Raw genomic sequence first — 23456 nt, 5'->3', positions numbered from 1 at the left:
TCATCATCATCATCATCATCACTATCGGCACATTCGGCAGGTCCTCCTCTCTGAACGCCAGTAACCCCGTTGACATCACTGCTGCCTCTAGCACGCGCCACTTTCAGCGGTCCAATCGCAGACAGGAGAACTGCCTCTGTCTTGACAACTTTTCCCCATCACTTCCGGGCTGATAACAAGGGCCATACATGCCCGCAGATTTCCACTAAAATCTCTTAGTTTGATGTATACATTGGTACCATTGCTTTGATGTTTGGGCGTGACATGATGACAAAAGCCAGCAAATGATTTTGGTGTATTGACGAAATTATTCCAAGAGCCGCGAGAATAGCGGGCGAGAAAGCGGTGAGATTGCATTGTTTTTGCTCTCGATTCTTGCAGATGTGCTGCAATGTTAGCTAGCTAACGTTAGCTGGCTAGTAATACTCTTTCGTTGCTTTCTACCTATCTTTCGACAGATCAAATGTTATTCTTTGTAATTGAAATGAGACCAATGTCAGCTGGCTTTGGTCGAAACGTCTTTTTGGTATTAGTTAGCTTGTGTGTCTCTCTAATCCACAGCACACCTGTAATGCCGGGCTGATGATGGTGATGCTAACGTCGATAGCATTTGATAGGCGCTGTCTTGCGTCCCTCCACCTGTCTGGCAGTGTTAAAGTCATCTGCTATGTAGCTAGCTAGCATAGACGGTGGTTGTGACAAAATGGATTCTTCATGGCATTTTGAGTGTATTGATCTACCCATTTATGTCACGTTTGATTGCATTTTATTAGGGTTGTTTGTTAAATAACGTAGGCTATGTTTTTGTCTGTTTTATCTAACTAGCTAACATACCGGTAGCATAACAGATGGCTATAGTCTGACTGTGTGACCCAGTTTAGGATGGTCAGGTACCTTGATTTGATTAACCTATGCCAGTATGCCAGCAACTGATGCTATGGCACCACATGAGCCATAGTTCACATATAGGTAACTGTTGTGCAAACTGTTTATGATGACGCTGGTGGACAGTGGTGGATTTCTCCAGATTATCTGTCCTTTTTTGTTTTTAATTAACAACAGACACTATCTCTTTCAAAGACTCTAGGAATGTTGTCTTTACTTTCTGGTCGAGTGAAGGTAGACAGTTTACACAGCAGAGCATGCCTTCTGAGTGATTGAGAGTTCTGTTTTTGAGAGCAGAACCAGACTTGACCTAGGCTTTCCCTAACCATAACGAAAAACAATGACTCATTTGTTTACATTTACAGGAATAGGCCTAACTAGATATGTCTGTGCTGTTAGGCCTGAATTTCAGTTTGCATCCCATTAAGCCATATGGTCTGCCAGCCATTATTAATGTGTCATGACTCATGTACATGGAGACACAGAGTAGCCTAAAACTTGACTGGTTGGTCTCCTGAGGTATGTCCTTAGGCAGTTATTAGCGGGCAATTCCACAGTAATAGAGTGACACCGAGACTCTGATTTCTTTTCACTTTAAAATGTACAGTGCATTCGGAAAGTATTCAGACCTCTTTTTCAACATTTTATGTTTCAGCCTTATTAAAAAATGGATTACATTGATGAGGGGGGGGGGGGAAACAATCTACACACAATACCCCATAATGATAAAGCAATTTTTTTTTGAAAATGTATTAAAAATAAATATCTGAAATAAACATTTACATAAGTATTCAGACCCTTTACTCTGTACTTTGTTGAAGCACCTTTGGCAGTGATTACAGCCCAGAGTCTTGGGTATGACGCTACAAGCTTGGCACACCTGTATTTGTGGAGTTTCTCTCATTCTTCTCTGCAGATCCTCCCAAGATCAATCCGGTTGAATGGGGAGTGCCGCGGCACAGCTATCTCTTTCCCGAGATATTCGATCGGGTTTATGTCCAGGCTCTAGCTGGGCCACTCAAGGACATTTTCCTGAAGCCACTCCTGCATTGTCTTGGCTGTGTGCTTAGGGTCAATGTCCTGTTGGAAGGTGAACCTTTGCCCCAGTCCGAGGTCCTGAGTGCTCTGGAGCTACTGAAAAAACATCCTCACAGCACGATGCTGCCACCACCATGCTTCACCGCAGGGATGGTGTGAGGTTTCCTCCAGACATGAAGCTTGGCATTCAGGCCAAAGAGTTGAATCTGGGTTTCAGACCAGAGAATCTTGTTTCTCATGGTCTGAGAGTCTTTAGGTGGCTTTTGGCAAACTCCAAGCTGGCTGTCATGTGCCTTTTACTGAGGAGTGGCTTCCGTCTGGCCACTCTACCATAAAGGCCTGATTGGTGGAGTGCTTCAGAGATGGTTGTTCTTCTGTAAGGTTCTCCCATCTCCCCAGAGGAACTCTGGAGCTCTGTCAGAGAGACCATTTTGTTCTTGGTCACCTCCCTGACCAAGGCCCTTCTCCCCCGATTGCTCAGTTTGGCCGGGCAGCCAGCTTTAGGAAGAGTCTTGGTGGTTCCAAACTTCTTCAATTTAAGAATAATGGAGGCCACTGTGTTCTTAGGGACATTCAGTGCTGCATATTGTTTTTGACCATCCTTCCCCAAATCTGTGTCTAGACACAATCCTGTCTCGGAGCACTACGGACAATTCCTTAGATCTCATGGCTTGGCTTGTGCTCTGACAACACGGTCAACTGTGGGATCTGATAGACAGGCGTGTGCCTTTCCAAATCATGTCCAATCAAGAGAATTTACAACAGATGGAGTCCCAACAAAATTGTAGAAACATCTCAAGGATGATCATTGGAAACAGGATGCACCTGAGCTCAATTTTGAGTCTCATAGCAAAGGGTCTGAATACTTATATAATAAGGGATTTCTGTTTTTATTTTTTATATTAAAAACCTGTTTTTGCTTTGTCATTATGGGGTACTGTGTGTAGATTGATGTGGAAAAAGTTAACTTAATCCATTTTAGATTAAGGCTGTGATGTAACACAATCTGGAAAAAGTCAAGGGGCCTGAATACTTTCCAAATGCACTGTATGTCAAGTAAAAACCAATGATTGCACATTTCCAAAAAATGTAACAAAAAACACATTTACTTGAACAAGGTGCAGATGCAAGGTTTGGTAACAGAATGGCAGTTTGTGCTGTTTGTGCTGTGATTCTGTTATCAAACTTTGCATCTGCACTGGTCTTCAAGTAAATGTGTTTTTGTACACATTTCTGTGGAAATGTTTAAGTTGTCCATGTGCAGAGTTGTAGTGTTTGTTGAACTTTGCAGTCATCGGTTTTTGCTTGACATACATTTTTAAAGTGAGAAATCTGAGTCAGTGTCACACCATTACCATGTAATTGCCCTAACCTCTAGCCTCTCTACTATAGAGGCTGGACCTGTATATCTGCTCTCGGGTGACAAAGCCTTGAATTTCTGGTGAATGAATCAACAGAAATTTGACGAAGAGCTGTGGTACTTTGCATCAGTAGCTTGACTATCTTATTGTATTCTGACTTGGTGATGTGTGCATCAACATCATAGGCTGCTGGTTTAAGAGTCAAGAATGCACAATCATTGACCGGGGTACAGACAGAGTTCTCTTCTGGACGGTCATGGGTTAGTTTAGCCTCAGCCTAGCTTCCCACACAACATGTACGAATACCTACTTATTAAGGGAAGTGTGTGTAACGGGGTTATTCTACTTCTCTACATGCACAACTAGGCCTATAGTCTCCCTTGAGGTTAATTACTTTTTATGGAACAAAATCTCTTGGGAGGAAATCTAGCTCAAGTATAGTAGCAATGCTCTCAATGTGTTATGGAACCCAATCCTAGTTTTGAAGCATGAACACTGAGATAAGGCAAAGGGCTCGACAATTGCAGAAAGAGACACTAAGATGTGATCTAAACAACCACAGATGGTTGAATCACAGCCTTGTGGATATAATCTGTTATCTCTTCAATTAAACATTTGTGATGGTAGTAATTAGAGGTTGACCGATTAATCGGAATGGCCGATTTCAAGTTTTCATAACAGTATTTTTGGGTGCCGATTTGCAGATTTAATATATATATATTATACCTTTATTTAACTAGGCAAGTCAGTTAAGAACATATTCTTATTTTCAATGAAGGCCTATGAACGGTGGGTTAACTGCCTCGTTCAGGGGCAGAACGACAGATTTTCACCTTGTCGGCTCGGGGGATCCATTCTTGCAACCTTACAGTTAACTAGTCCAATGCAATAACGACCTGCCTCTCTCTCGTTGCACTCCACAAGGAGTGCAGTAAGGTAATTTGCTAGGTAAATTGCTAGCTAGCAATTAAACCTATCTTATAAAACACAATCAAACAATCACTAGTTAACTACACATGGTTGATGATATTACTAGATATTATCTAGCGTGTCCTGCGTTGCATATAATCTGACTGAGCATACAAGTATCTAAGTATCTGACTGAGCGGTGGTAGGCAGAAGCAGGCACGTAAACATTCATTCAAACAGCACTTGCGTGCGTTTTGCCAGCAGCTCTTCGTTGTGCGTCAAGCATTGCGCTGTTTATGACTTCAAGCCTATCAACTCCCGAGATGAGGCTGGTGTAACCGATGTGAAATGGCTAGCTAGTTACTAGTTAGCGCGCGCTAATAGCGTTTCAAACATCACTCGCTCTGAGCCTTCTAGTAGTTGTTCCCCTTGCTCTGCATGGGTAACGCTGCTTTGAGGGTGGCTGTTGTCATTGTGTTGCTGGTTCGAGACCAGGGAGGAGCGAGGAGAGAGACGGAAGCTATACTGTTACACTGGCAATACTAAAGTGCCAATAGTCAAAGGTTAATGAAATACAAATGGTATAGAGGGAAATAGTCCTATAATTCCTATAGTAACTACAACCTAAAACTTCTTACCTGGGAATATTGAAGACTCATGTTAAAAGGAACCACCAGCTTTTATATGTTCTCATGTTCTGAGCAAGGAACTGAAACGTTAGCTTTCTTACATGGCACATATTGCACTTTTACTTCTCCAACACTTTGTTTTTGCATTATTTAAACCAAATTGAACATGTTTAATTATTTACTTGAGGCTAAATTGATTTTATTGATGTATTATATTAAGTTAAAATAAGTGTTCATTCAGTATTGTTGTAATTGTCATTATTACAAATAAAATAAATTGGCTGATTAATCGGTATCCGCTTTTTGGTCCTCCAATAATCGGTATCTGCTTTTTGATCCTCCAATAATCGGTATCGGCGTTGAACAATCATAATCGGTCGACCTCTAGTAGTAATACCGTAAAGATAAGTACGAGATTCTACAAACTATAAACAATAGCATAGCCCCATGCACTGTAGTCTTATCTAGCAATAGTAGCCTAATAGTAGTAGTAGAAAATGTTGTTATTATTACAAAGAAGGTTGGTAGCACAGGTTGCCAATCTGTTTAATACCAAATAGAAATGGTTTCCCCAAATGCGGATTCAATCTTTAAATACTTGGACTGGACTGACATGTTGTAGCCTATTGGGGAATGGGGAAATTCACGTTGTTAATATTTGAAGAAGTGTCATTCTGATGTTTGGCCCAGGGTACAGTAGGCAATATTTTCTGATAAGGTTTAGAGAGGTGTGGATGGACATGGGTAGGCCTAAAGTTCTTTTGTTTGTTATTCCACTGCAATAGACCACTTATTTGTTTCCCAGCAGTGGCTGAATATCCTTTGAAAACAGTTTGTTATTTCAACCACAGTGATGCTTTGTGTAACGGAGACCCACCAAGCCCAACCCAACCCCAGGTCGTATTTGTTAGGGAACATCGTAGTAAAACATTTTGCAACAGAAAACAAACATTTGTATTTCTTATTGGACAGGTTTAAGTCGCCCCACCCTGTTTCTTCCATTTGGTGCCAAATGAATGACCCACCCACACCTGGCTTTTGTGTCCTTGTCCCAGAGAGGGCGAGAGAGGAAGTGAACAGGAATAGTGCTGCTGACCAAGGAAGAGGCTGAGGAGAGAATAGGGATGTGCCTCCTCCCCAGACATTGATTTATCACATTTTCATGCCAGTCTACACCCTGTCCCTGCAGCTGGCTCGTGCAGATAGTATACAGACCCAAACACAGGATGGTGCAAGATACACAACCCAACAATACAGTTTGGTAGAGCTTTGTCTGCATGCCATATTGTTGATTGGTTGTTGTTTTGTAGGTTCACCGTTGATTAGATGTTATCTGATACCTGCTTGCCTAGCATGACAGCCAGTTTTGGTACGTTACTAATGTTTTGTTTGAGTCTCATTTAAAAATAAAACAACATTTGATCTGTCTATCCCTCCCGCTCCACCGCCTGTCTTCATCTCTGACGTGTGTTGTCTGTTCTCTCCCTACAGGTAACCTGACTCTTCTACCGAGCAGCGTCTGTTAGTCCAAGCAGATCCACCAAAGGGACCACCAGTGCATGACAAGGAACACAACCAGTCTCCAAAAGAAGTATCTGGGTGTGTCCCTCACCCTTCCTGCCCTGCCCACCTCAACTGACTCCACCCCCTGACCCTTGAACCCTGACCTGCAAGATGAAACTGAAAGAGGACATGAACCCGCTGCTGCTGCAAGTCTTCCGCTCAGTGGTCTGGGTCTGCTCTTTCATTACCTTCCTGCCATGGTACTTCCTCTCGGGTGCCGGCACCAACCTAGACCGGGCACGGCGGGTCAAGGCGCGGTCGGTGAGTGGGCGTCCAGCGGGCCCTTACCGGGCGACCAACCAAGCGGGCGGTATCCATCAGAAGCTGGTGTGGTCCTTGCACCTGGGGGTGGACACCCTGGACAAGGTGATGGTGCACGGGGCGACCAGGTTCCCAGAGAGGGACTGCCTGGGCACCAGAGAGGTGTTGAACGAGGAGGACGAGCTCCAACCCAACGGGAAGGTCTTCAAGAAGGTGAGGAAGAGAGGGGAAAAGTGGATTTGAATAGCTTTCTGGATGTAATGTATGATATGTTGTGTTTTATGTTGTACATGAGAAAGCCTCCTCACTACTGTTGCAGTAGTACTAGGAGGACATTAGATGGCACTGTCTGACCACTTTCGAACGCTGCAGAGGTTGTGTATGACTCTGGTTTTTAGAGTTAATTCTGGGATAATAGTGCTGTCGGTGTGTGACTGTTTAGTAGCGCACTACTAGTATGTGTTATTTGTGAAGGTTATCCTAGGGGAGTATCAGTGGATGTCATACGAGGAGACCTACCAGGCAGCAGTGTGTTTTGGAAGTGGTCTGGCTGCGCTGGGCCAGAGGCCTCAGTGTAACATCGCCATTTTCTGTGAGACCAGGGCTGAGTGGATGATAGCAGCACAGGCCTGCTTCATATACAACTTTCCATGTGAGTGGTTATGTGACAGACCGTAACACACATTATAGCAGCACAGAAACACACTCACACACCTTCTTTCGTAGGATGAATCTCTAACCCAGTGTGTTATTCTACCAGTGGTGACGTTGTACTCTACTCTGGGCGGAGCGGCCATCGCCCACGGTCTCAATGAAACAGAGATCACCCACATCATCACCAGCAAAGACCTGCTACACAGCCGTCTCAAGGTAGGCTCTGCTCACCTTGTCCTGATTACTTCCTGCGATGCCATATGAGACAGTACAAACTCCAGCCAGATATTGAAATATGCCCACATTTTAAATGGTGTTACCCCATGTCCTGTTATGGCAAACTAGATGGTTTATATTGAAAATATGCCCACATGTTATGAATACGTTCACCCATAAATATGCATTGGAACTAGGGCTGTTAAAGTTAACGTGAGATGTTTACCGGCTGAATGTTTTGGGATGCTGTTAATTGCGTCTCCATTTCTTCACCGCATGGATCCTTTTAAGCGTACGTGTTTCTTCACGGACCATTTTAAGAGCTGAAGATTGTGTGCCTCTAGCCACACTCATGTAGAAGTTACGCCAAATATTACCGGACCAATGTTTTTTCTTCGGATTCGTGTGTGTGTCGCGGGCCGTTTGAACTAGTCGTGAGCCTCTCTTTTTTTGTTTGATAACTTGTCCCCTGACTAGGCTATGCACACATTTGGCACAGGAAGAACTGAAAAAGAATAGGATACTCAAAGAGATGCTTAAAATGTAGGCTGCATATGCAAGAGTGGTGTGTGTGAAGTTCTCTGAACAGTACAGATGGTTACAGTATTTTCATAAGTGTTGGACAAGTTTAACATTTCTTTGTATCCATAGAGCCAGTTCTTTTCTTTCCTATAGTCACACGTATTTACAATGCCTGACGTGTTAACAGTACTTAAAGCTGTGTGTGTGTGTGTCTGTCCAACTGCAATGTAGTCGATCTCAAACACGCATTTGACTTACTCAGTCAATAGCTACTTACTCTCTCCTCTCCTCCTCCCCTCTCCTCCCAGGCGATCCTGTTAGAGGTGCCTCGGCTGCAGCACATTATCGTGGTGGACAGTAAGCCAACCAGCTGGCCTGGCTTCCCCCGCGGCATCATGGTCCACAACTTGGTTGCCGTGCAGGAGCTGGGCTCTCGACCCGACAACAGTAAGGCGGGAGGGTAGGGGGTGGGTAGGTTGTATGTTGGGGTCTATGTGATGTGTGACACAGTATAGTACTTCTGCCCTGTGTTCTTGTTGACTCTATACCCATATGGTGATATGTACCCTCTCTGTCATAGCCTATCAGATTGTATTAGCCCTGTGCGTGCTCTCTTGACAGAAAGATATCCGTACTCTGATGCTCCCGCATTGTGCAATGTTCTGACCTGAAGGTCTTGGTCTGTGTGACCTCTAACCTCCCTGCTGCTCCCCTCTCCGTCTATGTGGCTGTGTGTAGTGGCGGTGGCACGCCGGCAGCCCCTGCCCTCTGACATCGCTGTCATCATGTACACCAGCGGCTCCACCGGCATCCCCAAGGGTGTGATGATCTCCCATAGCAACATCATCGCGGGCATCACGGGCATGGCAGAGCGCATCCCAGACCTGGAGTACGTACAGAGCACTAGGGTGTCTTCTAGATTCTCTCTCCTTTTTTTCCCTCGCTCTCAATGCCCCTTTCCCCTCATGTGCCCTGATCACTGTCTCTCTTTTTCTCTTTTCATTATTCTCTCTTTGCCACCTTTTCCCCTATAGTATGTCAACCTCTCTCTCTCTTTCTCCTCTCTTCTCTCACCTCCTCAGCGTCTCCTTCCCTCTGTAGTATGTTGTGTGTCTGTATGTTTGGCTATTGAATAAAATGGTTTTTGTTTCCATTCGTGCAGTGAGACAGACACCTACATTGGGTACCTACCGCTGGCTCATGTTCTGGAGCTCAGTGCAGAGATGGTGTGTATCTCTCACGGCTGCCGCATCGGATACTCCTCCCCACAGACGCTAGCAGACCAGGTACACACACACGCCAAGCACACACAAGCCAAGAAATAATCCCACGCATGCCAAGCACCACCACCAGATCTCTTCTAAGCTCTCTTCCTGTTCTCTGCCCTCTCACTGATCCACTCTCTCTTTCCTCTCTCTTCTCTCTCCATCCCAGTCGACAAAGATTAAGAAGGGCAGTAAAGGAGACACCAGTGTTCTGAAGCCTACACTCATGGCTGCTGTACCTGTAAGCACCCAATCAGACCTCTTTTACATGTCCTTGTCTCCAAAGCTACCATAAAATATATAAACGGTTAATATTCAGTTAGAATTTGCACTGGTGTTTAATTTATGACTTGAGTAAGATACACAGAACGTTTTGGCATGGCCCCTTTAATTGAAGTGGTATTTTTCCTCTTTCCTTCTCTCTCCCTCTGTCTCCCTCCTATAGGAAATCATGGATCGCATCTATAAGAATGTGATGACCAAGGTGGAGGAGATGAGCAGTGTGCAGAGAACCCTGTTTGTGTTGGCCTACAACTATAAGATGGAACAGATGACCAAGGGCTACAGGACCCCGCTCTGTGACAGGTAACACACACCTATTGCACAGCAAAAAAAACAAATGAATGTGCACGCACGCGCGCATACACACACACACAATGAGTAATGATTGATAGACTATAATTCCACTTTTTCCCCTTTCACTTGCTCAGTGGTGCGCACAACAATCAAACCAATACTCTCGATGTAGCTTGGGGCATTGCTGTGGGGGGGGGATCTTGCATTAAAAAGAAACATACGGTTCACACAGATTTTTACTGTGTGGTGAATGACTTGTTGTTTGCCTTGGTGTTATAGTTACAGTGCCATCAAAGTATTCATACCCCTTGACTTATTCCAATTTTTTAATTTTTTAATTTGTATTAAAAAAATCCAAAGAACATAATTCCACTTTGACATTATGGGGTATTGTGTGTGTAGGCCTGTGACAAAAAAGAATCTCAATGGAATTCATGTTTAATTCAGGCTGTAACACAACAAAATGTGGAAAAAGTCTGGGGTGTGAATATTTTCTGAAGGCTCTGTATCCTCTGACTCACTGTCATATCCTCTTTCCAGACTTATTTTTTTTCTTCTCCCCCCACCGCTCTCTCTCTCCAGTCTGGTGTTTAGGAAGGTGCGCTCATTGTTAGGAGGTCACATGCGGGTGCTGTTGTCGGGCGGCGCGCCCCTTTCTGCCGCCACACAGCGCTTCATGAACATCTGCCTCTGCTGTCCCGTGGGCCAGGGCTACGGCCTCACTGAGACCTGCGGAGCTGGCACCATCAGTGAGAGTAAGAGGGAGGGTTAGAGGGAAGGTAGATGGAGGTCTAATAAGAAGGGAGGGAGGATGAAGGAGAGGGTAGGATGTAGACTCCCGCTGCCTGGGAGAGCGGGATGGGGCGTGATGGAGAGAAAGCCAAGTGATTGTACACACTAGTGTGCTATGCTATGTTCTCACACTTATTTTTTCACTCTGTGTCAGTGTGGGACTACAGCACAGGCCGGGTCGGAGCTCCTCTGGTCTGCTCTGAGATCACCCTCAAGGACTGGGAAGAGGGTGAGTACATGGCATTGGGACTGTAGAATGGGTGATAGTAGGGGAGGGCTGGGAAGAGTACAGGTGAGACTGGAGGGTGGATTTCGGTGGGTTGGGCCGGGAGGTTGGGGGCTTGGGTGAATTGGAAGGGGTGGTGCTGAAAATAGCCCTCATATTCTCCTTCTCTTCCCCAGGCGGTTACTACAGCACAGACAAGCCCAACCCAAGAGGTGAGATTGTGATCGGCGGGCCCAATGTGACCATGGGTTACTACAAGAACGAGGTGAAGAACCGCGAGGACTTCTTCGTGGACAGCAACGGCCAGCGCTGGTTCTGTACGGGAGACATCGGGGAGCTTCACCCTGACGGCTGCCTCAAGATCATCGGTGACGAACCAGGCGACCAAGAGAACATTCTAGACTAGAGACCCCTAGCTTAGGCGCAGAACATGTTTTCATCAGTAGTGGAAGGGGGATTGTGGTGTGTGTGTGTGTGTGTGTGTGTCTAACAGTGTGTTCCTCTTGTGTAGACCGAAAGAAGGACCTGGTGAAGCTCCAGGCTGGGGAGTATGTGTCTCTGGGGAAGGTGGAGGCCATGCTGAAGAACTGCCCTTTCGTAGACAACATCTGTGCTTACGCAAACAGGTAATCATTGCACATATGACTTTATATGCTACCCGTGTGACTAGACTCTATATACACTCCCATACCTATTTATATGGATGGTGAAACTGACACTTTTAATTTGGCGCTATACCTCAGCATTTTGGATTTGAGATCAAATGTCTCACAGTACAGAATGTCACCTTATATTTGAGGGTATTTTCATAAATATCTGTTTTACTGTTTAGAAATGAAAGCACTATTTGAAGGTGTTAAGACAAATGCACTTATAAGTAGTCAAAAGTTGACTATTTGCTTCCACAGTCATTGCAGGCAATAACTACATCAAGCTTGTGACTCTGCATACTTGTTGGATGCATTTTCAGTTTGTTTGGGTTGTTTCGGATTATTTTTGTGCCCAATAGAAATGAATGGTAAATAATGTATTGAGACATTTTGGCGTCACTTTTATTGTAAATAAGAATAGAATGTTTCTGAACACTTCTACATTAGTGTGGATGCTACCATGATTACGGATAATCATCATTGAATTGTGAATAAAAAGTGACTCCAAAATGACGCTACATTATTTAGCATTGGGCATGACATAATCTGAAACGCAAACAAAACAAACTGCAAATGCATCCCATAAATGTGTTGCGTGCTAGGAATTTGGGACCAAATACTAAACTTTTGACTACTTTAATAAACTACAAGTGAATTTGTCCAAATACTTGAATCCTTCAAATGGGGAGACTAGATACATAGTGCATTTATTTCCAAACAGAAAACAGGTGTGAAAACACCCTAAAATATAAGGTGACATTCTGTACTGTTGCCTCATATGAAACACTTGATCTCAAATTCAAAATGCTGGAGTACAGAACCAAATTAAAAGTTTTAGCGTCTCTGTCCATATATATACTGTACATAGGGGATTTATTAGGATCCCCATTAGCTGCTGCCAAAGCATCACATGAAACATGACATAATACATAGGACAAAACATTATTAGTCAAGGACTGAAATACTTCCATGTAAAACGTGTCACACAGCCTGCATGTCACTACATACAGGATTCAGAAAGTATTCAGAACCTTTCCTTTTTCCCAATTTTCTTTACTTTACAGCCTTATTCTATAACGGATTCAATTGTTTTTTCACCCTCAATCTACACGCAAAAACTGGTTTAGAAATCTTTGAAAATTTATTCAAAATAAATAACTGAAATATAACATTTAGATAAGTATTCATACCCTTTACTCAGTACTTTGTTGAAGCACCTTTGGCAGCGATTACAGCCTCGAGTCTTCTTGGGTATGACGCTACAAGCTTGGCACACTTGTAGTTGAGGAGTTTCTCCCATTCTTCTCTGCAGATCCTCTCAAGCTCTGTCAGGTTGGCTGGGGAGCGTTGCAGCACAGCTATTTTCAGGTTTCTCTATAAATATTAGATCGGGTTCAAGTCCAGGCTCTGGCTGGGCCACTCAGGGACATTTAGACCTGTCTCAAAGCCACTCCTGTATTGTCTTGGCTGTGTGCTTAAGGTCGTTGTCCTGTTGGAAGGTGAACCTTGGCCCCAGTCTGAGGTCCTGAGCGCTCTGGATCTGTTTTTCTTTAAGGATCTCTCTTTACTTTGCTCTGTTCATCTTTCTTTTGATCCTGACTAGTCTCCCGGTCCCTGCTGCTGAAAAACATCTCCACAGCATGATGCTGCCACCACCATGCTTGAAAAAAATTATGAGTATTTTTTACTTCACCGTAGGGATGGTGCCAGGTTTCCTCCAGACGTGACGCTTGACATTCAGGCCAAAGAGTTCAATCTTGGTTTCATCAGACCAGAGATTCTTTTTTTTCATGGTCTGAGAGTCCTTTAGGTGCGAAGCGGGCTGTCATGTGCCTTTTACTGAGGAGTGGCTTCCGTCGGGCCACTCTAACGTTAAGGCCTGATTGGTGGAGTGCTGCAGAGATGGTTATCCTTCTGGAAGGTTCTCCTATCTCCACAGAGGAACTCTGGAGCTCTGTCAGTGACCATCGGGTTCTTGGGCACCCCCCTGACCAAGGCCCTTCTCCCCAGATTGCTCAGTTTGGCCGGGCGGCTAGCTCTAGGAAGAGTCTTGGTGGTTCCAAACTTCCATTTAAGAATGATGGGGACTATCAATGCTGCAGACATTTTTTGGTACCCATCCCCAGATCTGTGCCTCGACACCATCCTGTCTCTGAGCTCTACGGACAATTTCTTCAACTTCATGGCTTGGTTTTTTGCTTTGACATGCACTGTCAACTGTGGGACCTTTTATATAGCGAGGAGTGTACCTTTCCAAATCATGTCCAATCAATTTAATTTACCACAGGTGGACTCTAATCAAGTTGTAGAAACATCAAGGATGGTCAATGGTAACAGGAATAAAATGTATTTAATCAATTTTAGAATAAGGATGTAATGTAACAATGTGAGAAAAGTGACACACTATCTAAGTCTAATACATAGTACAATACACTATCAAATGGCTCTCTCTTCACAGTCCCCTTTGTGCAGTAATGTGTTCTTTAATCTGTTTTTATTAGTGGTTTTATTGTTAGCTAGCTTTTAGTTTTTGAGATATTTAGCACCAACCTATTGCTAGTTACCCTTTCTAAAACTGACTGGAGCTCTATATTAAGTGCCTGAGTTATTTATTTTACTACTGCTGCCGACGTGTATACTGTTGAGACATCAGCGTACAGACACACAGGCTTTATTCAAAGTCAGTGGAATGTCATTTGTAAAAACAAAAATCAATAATAGTCCTAGCTGGCTGCCCTGCGGTACACCACAGTCAAATTAATTTGCATGAGTGTGGCTTACATTAACGAAAACCCTCTGTTCTATTAGATAAGTAACTCTATCCATAATAAGGCAGAAGATGCAAATCCATAACAACAATGTTTTTTTAGCAATAGGTTATGATCAATGACATCAAAAGCTGTACTGAAGTCTAACAAAACAGCTTCCATAATCTTCTTACTATTAATTTCTTTCATCCAATCATCAGTCATTTGTGTCAGTGCTGACCTTGTTGAGTGCCCTTCCCTATAAGCATGCTGAAAGTCTTCATTTGTTTTCTGTAAAATAACATTCTATTTGATCAAACACACATTTTTCCAAAGTTTACTAAGCACTTGTAACAGGCTGTTTGAACCATTTAAAGGGAGCTCTGCTATTCTTGAGTAGCGGTGACTTTTGCCTCCTTCCTTGTATGGGTGCGCACTCTGTTTTCTAGTCTTTAATTGAAGATGTGGCAAACAGGAGTCACAATGTATTCCGCTACCAACCTCAGCAATTTACCACCCAGGTTGTTGGTACCAGGGGGTTTGTCCTTATTTATAGATAGCAACAATTGTTTCACCTCTTCCACACCCACTTTTTGGAACTCAAAACTACAGTGCTAGTCTTTCATTATTTGGTCCATTATGCGTGAATATGAAGGCTCAGCATTTGTTGTTTGCCTGTCAAATGAAGTTTGCTAATGTGGTTAGCAATATCAAAGGGTTTTATGAGCCATCTGCCTCAATGAAGGATGGAGCTGAGTTTGCTTTTTTGCCTAGAATTTAATTTAAAGTACTCCGGAGCTTTTTACTATTCTTCTTTTATATCATTTGTCTTTGTTCCATAGTATAGTTTATTTTTGTTTAGTTACGTGATTTCTCAATTTACTGTGTTTGCCAGTCTGCTGTGTTGTCAAGACTTATTTGCTATTCCCTTATTATCTGTCTCTTTGTCAACTCTTTCCATCTCTGTCTCCATCTCCTGTCTGTGCCATCCATGTTCTCTCTCTCCATCCTATATCCTGGGGGTTCCCAACCTTTACCCCCTCATGGACCCCTATTTCAACGAGATGTGTTAAATGCACCACCAGGTTCCTGTAATTCAACGTAGTTCAACATATCTATTGTTGGGTGTGCTATTACATGGTAATAATCTACAAAATCAAGTCTTGCCCATATTTGATGTTATTTCCCTACCAAATATATTGTAATTCCCATTCAAAGTGAAGCCCCCCCCCCCCCCACCCCCTTCAAATCAATGAGGCCCTGCTATTCCCCCAGGACACTTTGGTGACCACTAGGTTGGGAACCACTACTCTATCCTATTCTGACTCATCTTTCTCTCAATCTCAACCTTTTATTAACTCATAGTATTCTTATTGCTGCTCTAGTTTCAACTGTTCTGCCTTATTATTATTCGACCATGCTGGTCATTTATGAACATTTGAACATCTTGGCCATGTTCTGTTATAATCTCCACCCGGCACAGCCAGAAGAGGACTGGCCACCCCACATAGCCTGGTTCCTCTCTAGGTTTCTTCCTAGGTATTGGCCTTTCTAGGGAGTTTTTCCTAGCCACCGTGCTTCTACACCTGCATTGCTTGCTGTTTGGGGTTTTAGGCTGGGTTTCTGTACAGCACTTTGAGATATCAGCTGATGTACGAAGGGCTATATAAATACATTTGATTTGATTTGATTTATTAATCTAATAATATAAAATGGAAATACAGATCTACTGTATTTGCTTAATAAAACTAATGCTACTTCCCTCCTCTCTTAGTGACCAGTCATATGTGATTGGCTTTGTGGTGCCCAATCAAAAGCAGCTGACCGTGCTGGCGGAGCAGAGAGGGTTACGGGGCAGCTGGGAGGAGATCTGTAACAACACTGACATGGAAAGAGACGTCCTCCGCATCATCACCGAGGCCGCCCTGTCAGGTAGGATGGAGGGGTGGGAAGGTATGGAGGGAAGTAAGCGTTAGTTAGGGAAGACTGGGGAGGGAGGGAAGAGGAAATGGAGAAAGGGGAGACTGATAGAGAGAGGAAAGGGGTTTCTGGTTGTATCAAGAGTATTGTTTCTCCTCCTAACCCTCACCCATCTTCATGGTCATGACGTATCTAAAGTCCAGTGTTGTTTCCCACAGCCAAACTTGAGCGCTTTGAGATCCCTAAGAAGATCCGTCTTAGTGCAGAGCCCTGGACCCCAGAGACTGGCCTGGTTACGGACGCATTCAAACTCAAACGTAAGGAGCTCAAATCACATTACCAGGATGATATCGAAAGGATGTACGGTGGCAAGTAACACACACACACACTTTCTAAGACACACACACAGGTAAAGACATATGCAAGGAATCTAAAAAACACTACCACGATGACATGGAGACTGGAGAGGATGTACAGCGGCAAGTTAAACACACACACACAGAGGGAAAGAGGAGGAACGACCCATTGTACTTCCTCAACCTCTTGACTTCCCTTCCGACTAGTTACAATCAAACGGAAAATAATTGTCAGTCAATCCAGACCCCCAACAAAGACGGAGAGGCCAAGCCAGTTGGAGTGACATCCGTTGCTTCTCTTCTTCAAAGGTTTTTCTGGGTCTGTGTGTTGTTATGATGACGATGGCATCGTTGACATGACCCGGCGAAGACACAGGAAAAAGACTGCTTCGGGCACTATGTCCCCCCCCGGCATGTGTGTAGTCCAGACACCCGATGGGAGACTGGTTTGTTGTTGTGTTACTGTGGCCTGAGTCGTGTTCGGAAGAAAACTGACAAACGGAACGACTACCTAAACTTGTCCAATAAGAAACACTTGTTTTCCGTTGCAAAATGTTTTGTTACAGTAAACACCAATGAATATGACCCTGAAAAAGGAGGCCCTTCGATTTAAATGTCCCATATCCAGGTTTGAGTCTATGCTGGGATCTCTTTTCTTGTATATGTTTTTTTTGGGTGTAGTGATATTTGTTGTTCTGTTCATGTTTCATTACGGTTCTTTAACTTATACGGTTTGTCTTCATTCGCTTCTGAAGCCCATTCAATGAACATCCTGTGTCTGAGAGAAATCAAGTGTTTCAAAGCCATGAAAGATTTTTTTAAAGCAACTCGCATTCTTAATTTGCTTTTCTTATATTTTTCTGAACGGTTTGTTTCTCATTTATATTGTTTTTTTCTCCTGGTTCTATTCTATTTTTCTATTGGTTCTATTCTATGGAAGAGTATGTGTTTAGTGATTTGACTAGATGAAGTCCTGTCACTCTTTTTTTTCTGTGTGTTAGTGATGTAATCTCCTTCTGGCTCTGTTCCTCTGTGGCTGGCTGATGTGATGTTCCTAGGTTGGCTCGTAGAACCTGTTTGTCATAAATAATCAGTGTTGGGGAAATTACTCTGAAAATATAGTTTACCAAGTTACCAATTACTTCATACTGGAAGAAGTTAGGATACACTAAAGCTACCCTTCAGAAAACTATTTCAGTTAGGTAGAATATAGTTAACTGCATATCTAAATCTGAAATGTCAGTGACTACAAATGGCAAGACAGATCACTCTGGAGTCAGATGTTAACAGAATGTGTAAATTAGCCTATTAAAAACAAAAACTGTTTCAAGGGATAATTAGGCAGATCTGAAAAAGAAAATAATTTTCTACTTCCACCATACTACATTTTTTGTGAAAATAAATTATGTAGCCTAGTTCCAGTAGTTAGCTACACCACTACATGGCAAAAAAGTAATGAACTACTGAAAACACTACCTACATTTGAATTTAGTTCACCACTAAGCTACTGCAAAATGCTGTTAAATTACTAGTTAAACTACATGTAGTTCACTTCTCCCAAACTCTATGAATAATGTAGTCTGATCCTCTGACTATTATTGGGATGCATGAGTTAACCAGAGCAAGAAGAACTGATCTGGGACCAGGTTAGTAATGATGGTGAAGTGTCCAAGGTGGCTTCAGGGAAGTAGAATGAAGTTGCCCCAAAAGCTACGTTTTTCTTGTCTCCCCTGTGGTTGTGGAGAGGATAAGCTGATCCTTGATCTGTGCCTAAGGGCAACTTGTCATCATGGGCTGTCAATCCTACTGAGGCTCTTATTTCTATCACTTAACCAGCAGGGGCCTATATATATATATATATATCACTTAACCCTGCTGGTTAAGTGATAGAAATAAGAGCCTCAGTAGGATTGACAGCCCATGATGACAAGTTGCCCTTAGGCACAGATCAAGGATCAGCTTATCTTAAAATAAATTGGTGATCCTAACTGACCTAAGACAGGGAATTTTTACTAGGGTTAGTAAAAACAGGCTCAAAAATGGCCAGAGACAAAGAACTTTATATATATATATATATATACAGTTGAAGTGGGAAGTTTACATACACCTTAGCCAAATACCTTTGAACTAAGTTTTTCACAATACCTGACATTTAATCCTAGTAAAAATTCCCTGTCTTAGGTCAGTTAGGATCACCACTTTATTTTAAGAATGTGAAATGTCAGAATAATATTAGAGCGAATTATTGATTGATTTCATCACATTCCCAGTGGGTCAGAAGTTTACATACACTCAATTAGTATTTGGTAACATTGCCTTTTTAAATTGCTTTATTTTGGGTCAAATGTCAAATGTCCAATGTGTTGGGTAGCTTTCCACAAGCTTCCCACAATAAGTTGGGTGAATTTTGGCCCTTCCTCCTGATAGAGATGGTGTAACTGAGTCAGGTTTGTAGGCCTCCTTGCTCATACACGCTTTTCAGTTCTGCCCACAAACTTTCTATAGGATTGAGGTCAGGGCTTTGATGGCCACTCCAATACCTTGACTTTGTTGACCTTAAGCCATTTTGCCACAACTTTGGAAGTATGCTTGGGGTCATTGTCCATTTGGAAGTATGCTTGGGGTCATTGTCCATTTGGAAGTATGCTTGGGGTCATTGTCCATTTGGAAGTATGCTTGGGGTCATTGTCCATTTGGAAGACCCATTTGTGACCAAGCTTTAACTTTAACTTTAACTGATGTCTTGAGATGTTGCTTCAATATATCCAAATCATTTTCCAGTGTAGTCATTGTTAATGTTGTAAATGACTACAAACGACTATGACTACATAGGCGTACAGACTACATAGGCGTACAGAGGCCCATTATCAGCAACCTTCACTCCTGTGTTCTAGCGGCACGTTGTTAGCTAATCCATGTTTATCATTTTAAAAGGCTAATTGATCATTAGAAAACCCTTTTGCAATTATGTTAGCACAGCTGAAATCTGTTGTTCTGTTTAAAGAAGCAATAAAACTGGCCTTCTTTAGACTAGTTGAGTATCTGGAGCATCAGCATTTGTGGGTTTGATTACAGGCTCAAAATGGCCAGAGACAAAGAACTTTCTTCTGAAACTCGTCAGTCTATTCTTGTTCTGAGAAATTGCCAAGAAACTGAAGATCTCGTACAACGTGGTGTACTACTCCCTTCACAGAACAGTGCAAACTGGCCCTAACCAGAATAGAAAGAGGAGTGGGAGGCCCCGGTGCACAACTGAGCAAGACGACAAGTACATTAGAAAGTCTAGTTTGAGAAACAGACGCCTCACAAGTCCTCAACTGGCAGCTTCATTAAATAGTACCCGCAAAACACCAGTCTCAACGTCAACAGTGAAGAGGCGACTCCGGGATGCTGGCCTTCTAAGTGACCCCAAACTTTTGAACAGTAGTGTATATATAATAATGTCCAAACGTACAGCTAGGGGTGTGTGTGGTTTGTGCGTGTGCTGATGTTTGGGTTGGTTTCTGTGTGTGTGTGTGTGTGTGTGTGTACTTACTGCCCTGAGCTTGTTCCAAGTTCCCCATTTTTCTGAAGCCCACTGGATGCCCACTCACATGATCTGTGTCAGTCTGTTACCTTTCAATGTTTTCTCCAGTAAAACAATGGTACCTACCTACACCGTATGCTGCTCAACCAGGTCTGTAGCTCCATAAACCATATCACATGAACTATCTGGCTCCGTAAACTACAAAACCCTGTAAAACTGGCTCAAACCTGCCATGTTACTCCTGAAAATGATGTCCAATGTAACTCAAGCATGTCTCCAAGAGAACCAATGAATTGTAGTCCAGATCTGTAGTTGTTTGGAAGACTGTGTGTCATACACTGGCACTGTCTACTCCATTGGACCCTTCTGATATTACAGTAATACATCCTCCTATTTCTATGTTACAGCTCTGTTACTATGATTGATGAAATACAGATTAAATGTGCAATACTTATACAAAACACAAATTCTAAAACTAAATGATGTAATGGAAAAATGCAGAGAGAGAGAGCCCCTCCACAGTGTATGAATGTATGGGTGCGGGCCTGTCTCTTTCCAGACAGACAGAAGGGCAGACAGTAAACATTGTTATACAAGTAGTAGCGTAGTCTCTATGGAGTGATATTAGTGCCAACAGAAATGTAATCTGAATTCAATCATTTTAAATGTAATCAAATTTGTTGGCACTATTATGACAAAATACCAATTTTTCTGGATTGTGAAAGTACTGTGCTGATGACGATACCCAATTATATTGGGAACTCTGTAGTGAAGACTAATATTTTGGCCTTAACTGTTGTGAATGTAAAAGAAAAGAGACACTAATCAGGTTTCCATCCGAGCTTCTTATGCGAGTAAAGTAGGTCAGATAAAAAATGTCACGACAAGCCTGATGGAAACAGGAAATTTGCAAATGTGGACACAACTAAATACGCCTTGCGTGGGAACTTTTTGTGTCAAACTAATTATGGCGGTGGAAACGCCTTTATGCGCAAATATTGATATAATAACCATGTCTAAGTAAACTTGGAGTCGTGCAATGGAATGTTGTGTGGTCCTCCCACTACGACTTGGAAAAGCATGCAGTTTATTAGGCTACAGATGAAATAAGTTATGATAAACTTCACAGGGTGGTGAAAGTGCACAGTGATGAGCTTGATGCTCTTTTCCAATAAATATTGAGCATCTTATTCTTGTGACTTGATTATCGATGACTGGCTGCCATTCGACAAATAAAAATAACCTCACTCTTTTGTCCCTAATAATCTCATGTGTAGGCTATACCCGCACTTTATCGGCAAGCTGTTGTTTAGAGCGCAAGTGCCAAGCCCAGTGTGCGCATTCACCATATAATGCAACATTTATTGTGACAAAACCATCAGTACAGTTTAAAATGCGATGGATTTTAAAATATTTTTTATGTACACTATGTCATCACGCACAGCCTTTTGTCTACAACAAGTCAATTTGATGGAAACACTGGTGGGAAACTGTACATCTTTTCATGCAGATTTTAGAATATTTGCATGATAATCTGTCACTAATTGGATACAACTTTTAGCTAATGATGAAGAAAAAGGTACTGCAGGTGAACAGTGATTTGGGTCACATGATTCCTTGTGAATATATTTACATTAGTTTTATCGATAAGGCCAACATTTCCCAACTTTGATTAGGTATTAGTTATTTTGGATACGCACTTCAAAGGTATGTCACATCCTTCCCCAAAAGGACCTTTCTATGGATTTAATTTCAGGAAGATCAAAAACATCATAAATATCTTTGGGTCATATGTATAGGCTGCCATATTGTATCTGTTGTCTGCAAATTAATTACTGTGTTTGATTTGTGCAATGTACAGTCTAGGAGACGATATTCAATATTTTGTCAACGGCTGTACATTTTGAAATGTATTGACTTACATTTCTTGTATTTGGGATTGTAGGCGATTTTAAATATATATATTTTTAACAAGGGTCAATAACACTAGTGGTTATCCTTAGTCTCAACTGGAGTCTTCAGCTGTCCCAATTAAACATTTCATCACTTGATTTGTCAACAATTCTGGGCAAATAATATTGTGAAGTCCAAAGACAGTTTAGTCTGGTGAATTTGAATGATTTATACTCGTTATCTGTGAACACAGCTCTGGTACACTCACAAATCCACTGATAGTATGAACAAAGTCAAAGAAAGTCCCCTTCTCAGAGGTTTGATATCGATTGGAATATCAGCATTCAAACACTCCCCTGTTTTGAGTCTAAAATACTGCTACTGTTTACGAATGGGGAACCCAGATGCAGGCTAATTCCCTTCTTACATTTCCTGACATTTCCTTCTCGGGACATTTCATTGGTTCATTGTATTCAACTCCCAACCAGTCGATCCAGTCCGCTGCTCTGCTATCCCATACCAGCCTACAATTGGTGGGTTGTCTTGTTACACGGGTCAGAAGATTTCTACATGGTTCATAGGAATATACAAAGTGCTTTGTCCGAGTGTTTGTCTCTGAGGATACACGTGTATATACATAATGTGTCCTAGTAGTGACGTCATCCACAAACTACTTTGGCATCCTTCGGTACATCAGTGTGGTGTACAGATGAATTTGACCACTCCTATTGTTTCTCGTACTGTAAATATGTTGGGAGGGGAAGGGTTAATATGATCAAAGCTTTTGAAAATATACCAGTTGTACAGGTGTAATACCTCCTGTTGTTGACCAGTTTTTGGGGTCTTTATCATTCTCCTTTTGTGTGGGTTACTGGCCTTTTCACAAGTGTCTCGTTCCTTATTTATTTGTAATTTGGCCTTGTCAAGAAAATACAAGTTTGTGATTGGTATAAAAATGCTCATATTTGTATGTGTTCCGTTTCATTCATAGTTATGGGGATTATATAGATTCTTGTGGGTGTCTTTTTGAATGATTCTGTACATGTATGTATAACACCTGTACATTCCATCACAGACAGTGACCCTCACAACGGTCCTAAGGTTAGGAGAATTAATGTAGCTGGTTAGGAGAATTAGGTTAAGGTTAAGAAAAGGGCTAGGGTTAGCTAAAATGCAAAAAAAATATCAACTTTTGATGTAAATTTGACAAGCTGGATCCCTATTAGCTATGACCAGCTTGAGTAGAATTGTGTCTTGAAGCTAGCGTTTCTATGGCAACGAAGCCCAGGAGGAAGTGTGTTTTAAAAATATATATAAACTAGGGTACCGGGGAGGAATTCCTACACCGGATATCTTGTTACAGCTGTTAAGTCATTGATAATCTGCCATTTTGTTTGTCATTTCATTAAGTTATAAGCAGGGTCATAGCTATATTCAATAAAATTCACAAGTTGATTTAACCCTTTA

General features: G+C 42.3%; 1 protein-coding gene across 2 annotated transcripts; it reads left to right on the top strand.

Moving 5' to 3' along the window:
* Positions 1 to 149: 149 nt before the first annotated feature.
* On the top strand, positions 150 to 23456 carry LOC109872242 (long-chain-fatty-acid--CoA ligase 3-like). Of its 2 annotated transcripts, none has more exons than XM_020463412.2 (15): positions 150 to 345; positions 6314 to 6859; positions 7121 to 7298; positions 7407 to 7516; positions 8347 to 8485; positions 8777 to 8927; positions 9201 to 9324; positions 9473 to 9544; positions 9749 to 9888; positions 10462 to 10634; positions 10826 to 10900; positions 11074 to 11265; positions 11409 to 11523; positions 16069 to 16226; positions 16433 to 23456. In XM_020463412.2, the coding sequence occupies exons 2-15, from the start codon at positions 6497 to 6499 to the stop codon at positions 16588 to 16590; spliced, it is 2148 nt and encodes a 715-aa protein (XP_020319001.1). In that variant the 5' UTR covers positions 150 to 345; positions 6314 to 6496; the 3' UTR covers positions 16591 to 23456. The 2 variants fall into 2 exon arrangements, with proteins under 2 accessions (XP_020319001.1, XP_031662280.1); XM_031806420.1 differs by lacking the exon at positions 150 to 345 and adding an exon at positions 5823 to 6191.

The sequence above is a fragment of the Oncorhynchus kisutch genome, linkage group LG27 (genome assembly GCF_002021735.2).
Source record: "Oncorhynchus kisutch isolate 150728-3 linkage group LG27, Okis_V2, whole genome shotgun sequence".
NCBI classification, from domain to species: Eukaryota; Metazoa; Chordata; class Actinopteri; order Salmoniformes; family Salmonidae; genus Oncorhynchus; species Oncorhynchus kisutch.
The sequence above is the reverse complement of the archived record's forward strand: the minus strand, read 5'-3'. Positions and strand labels throughout refer to the sequence as shown.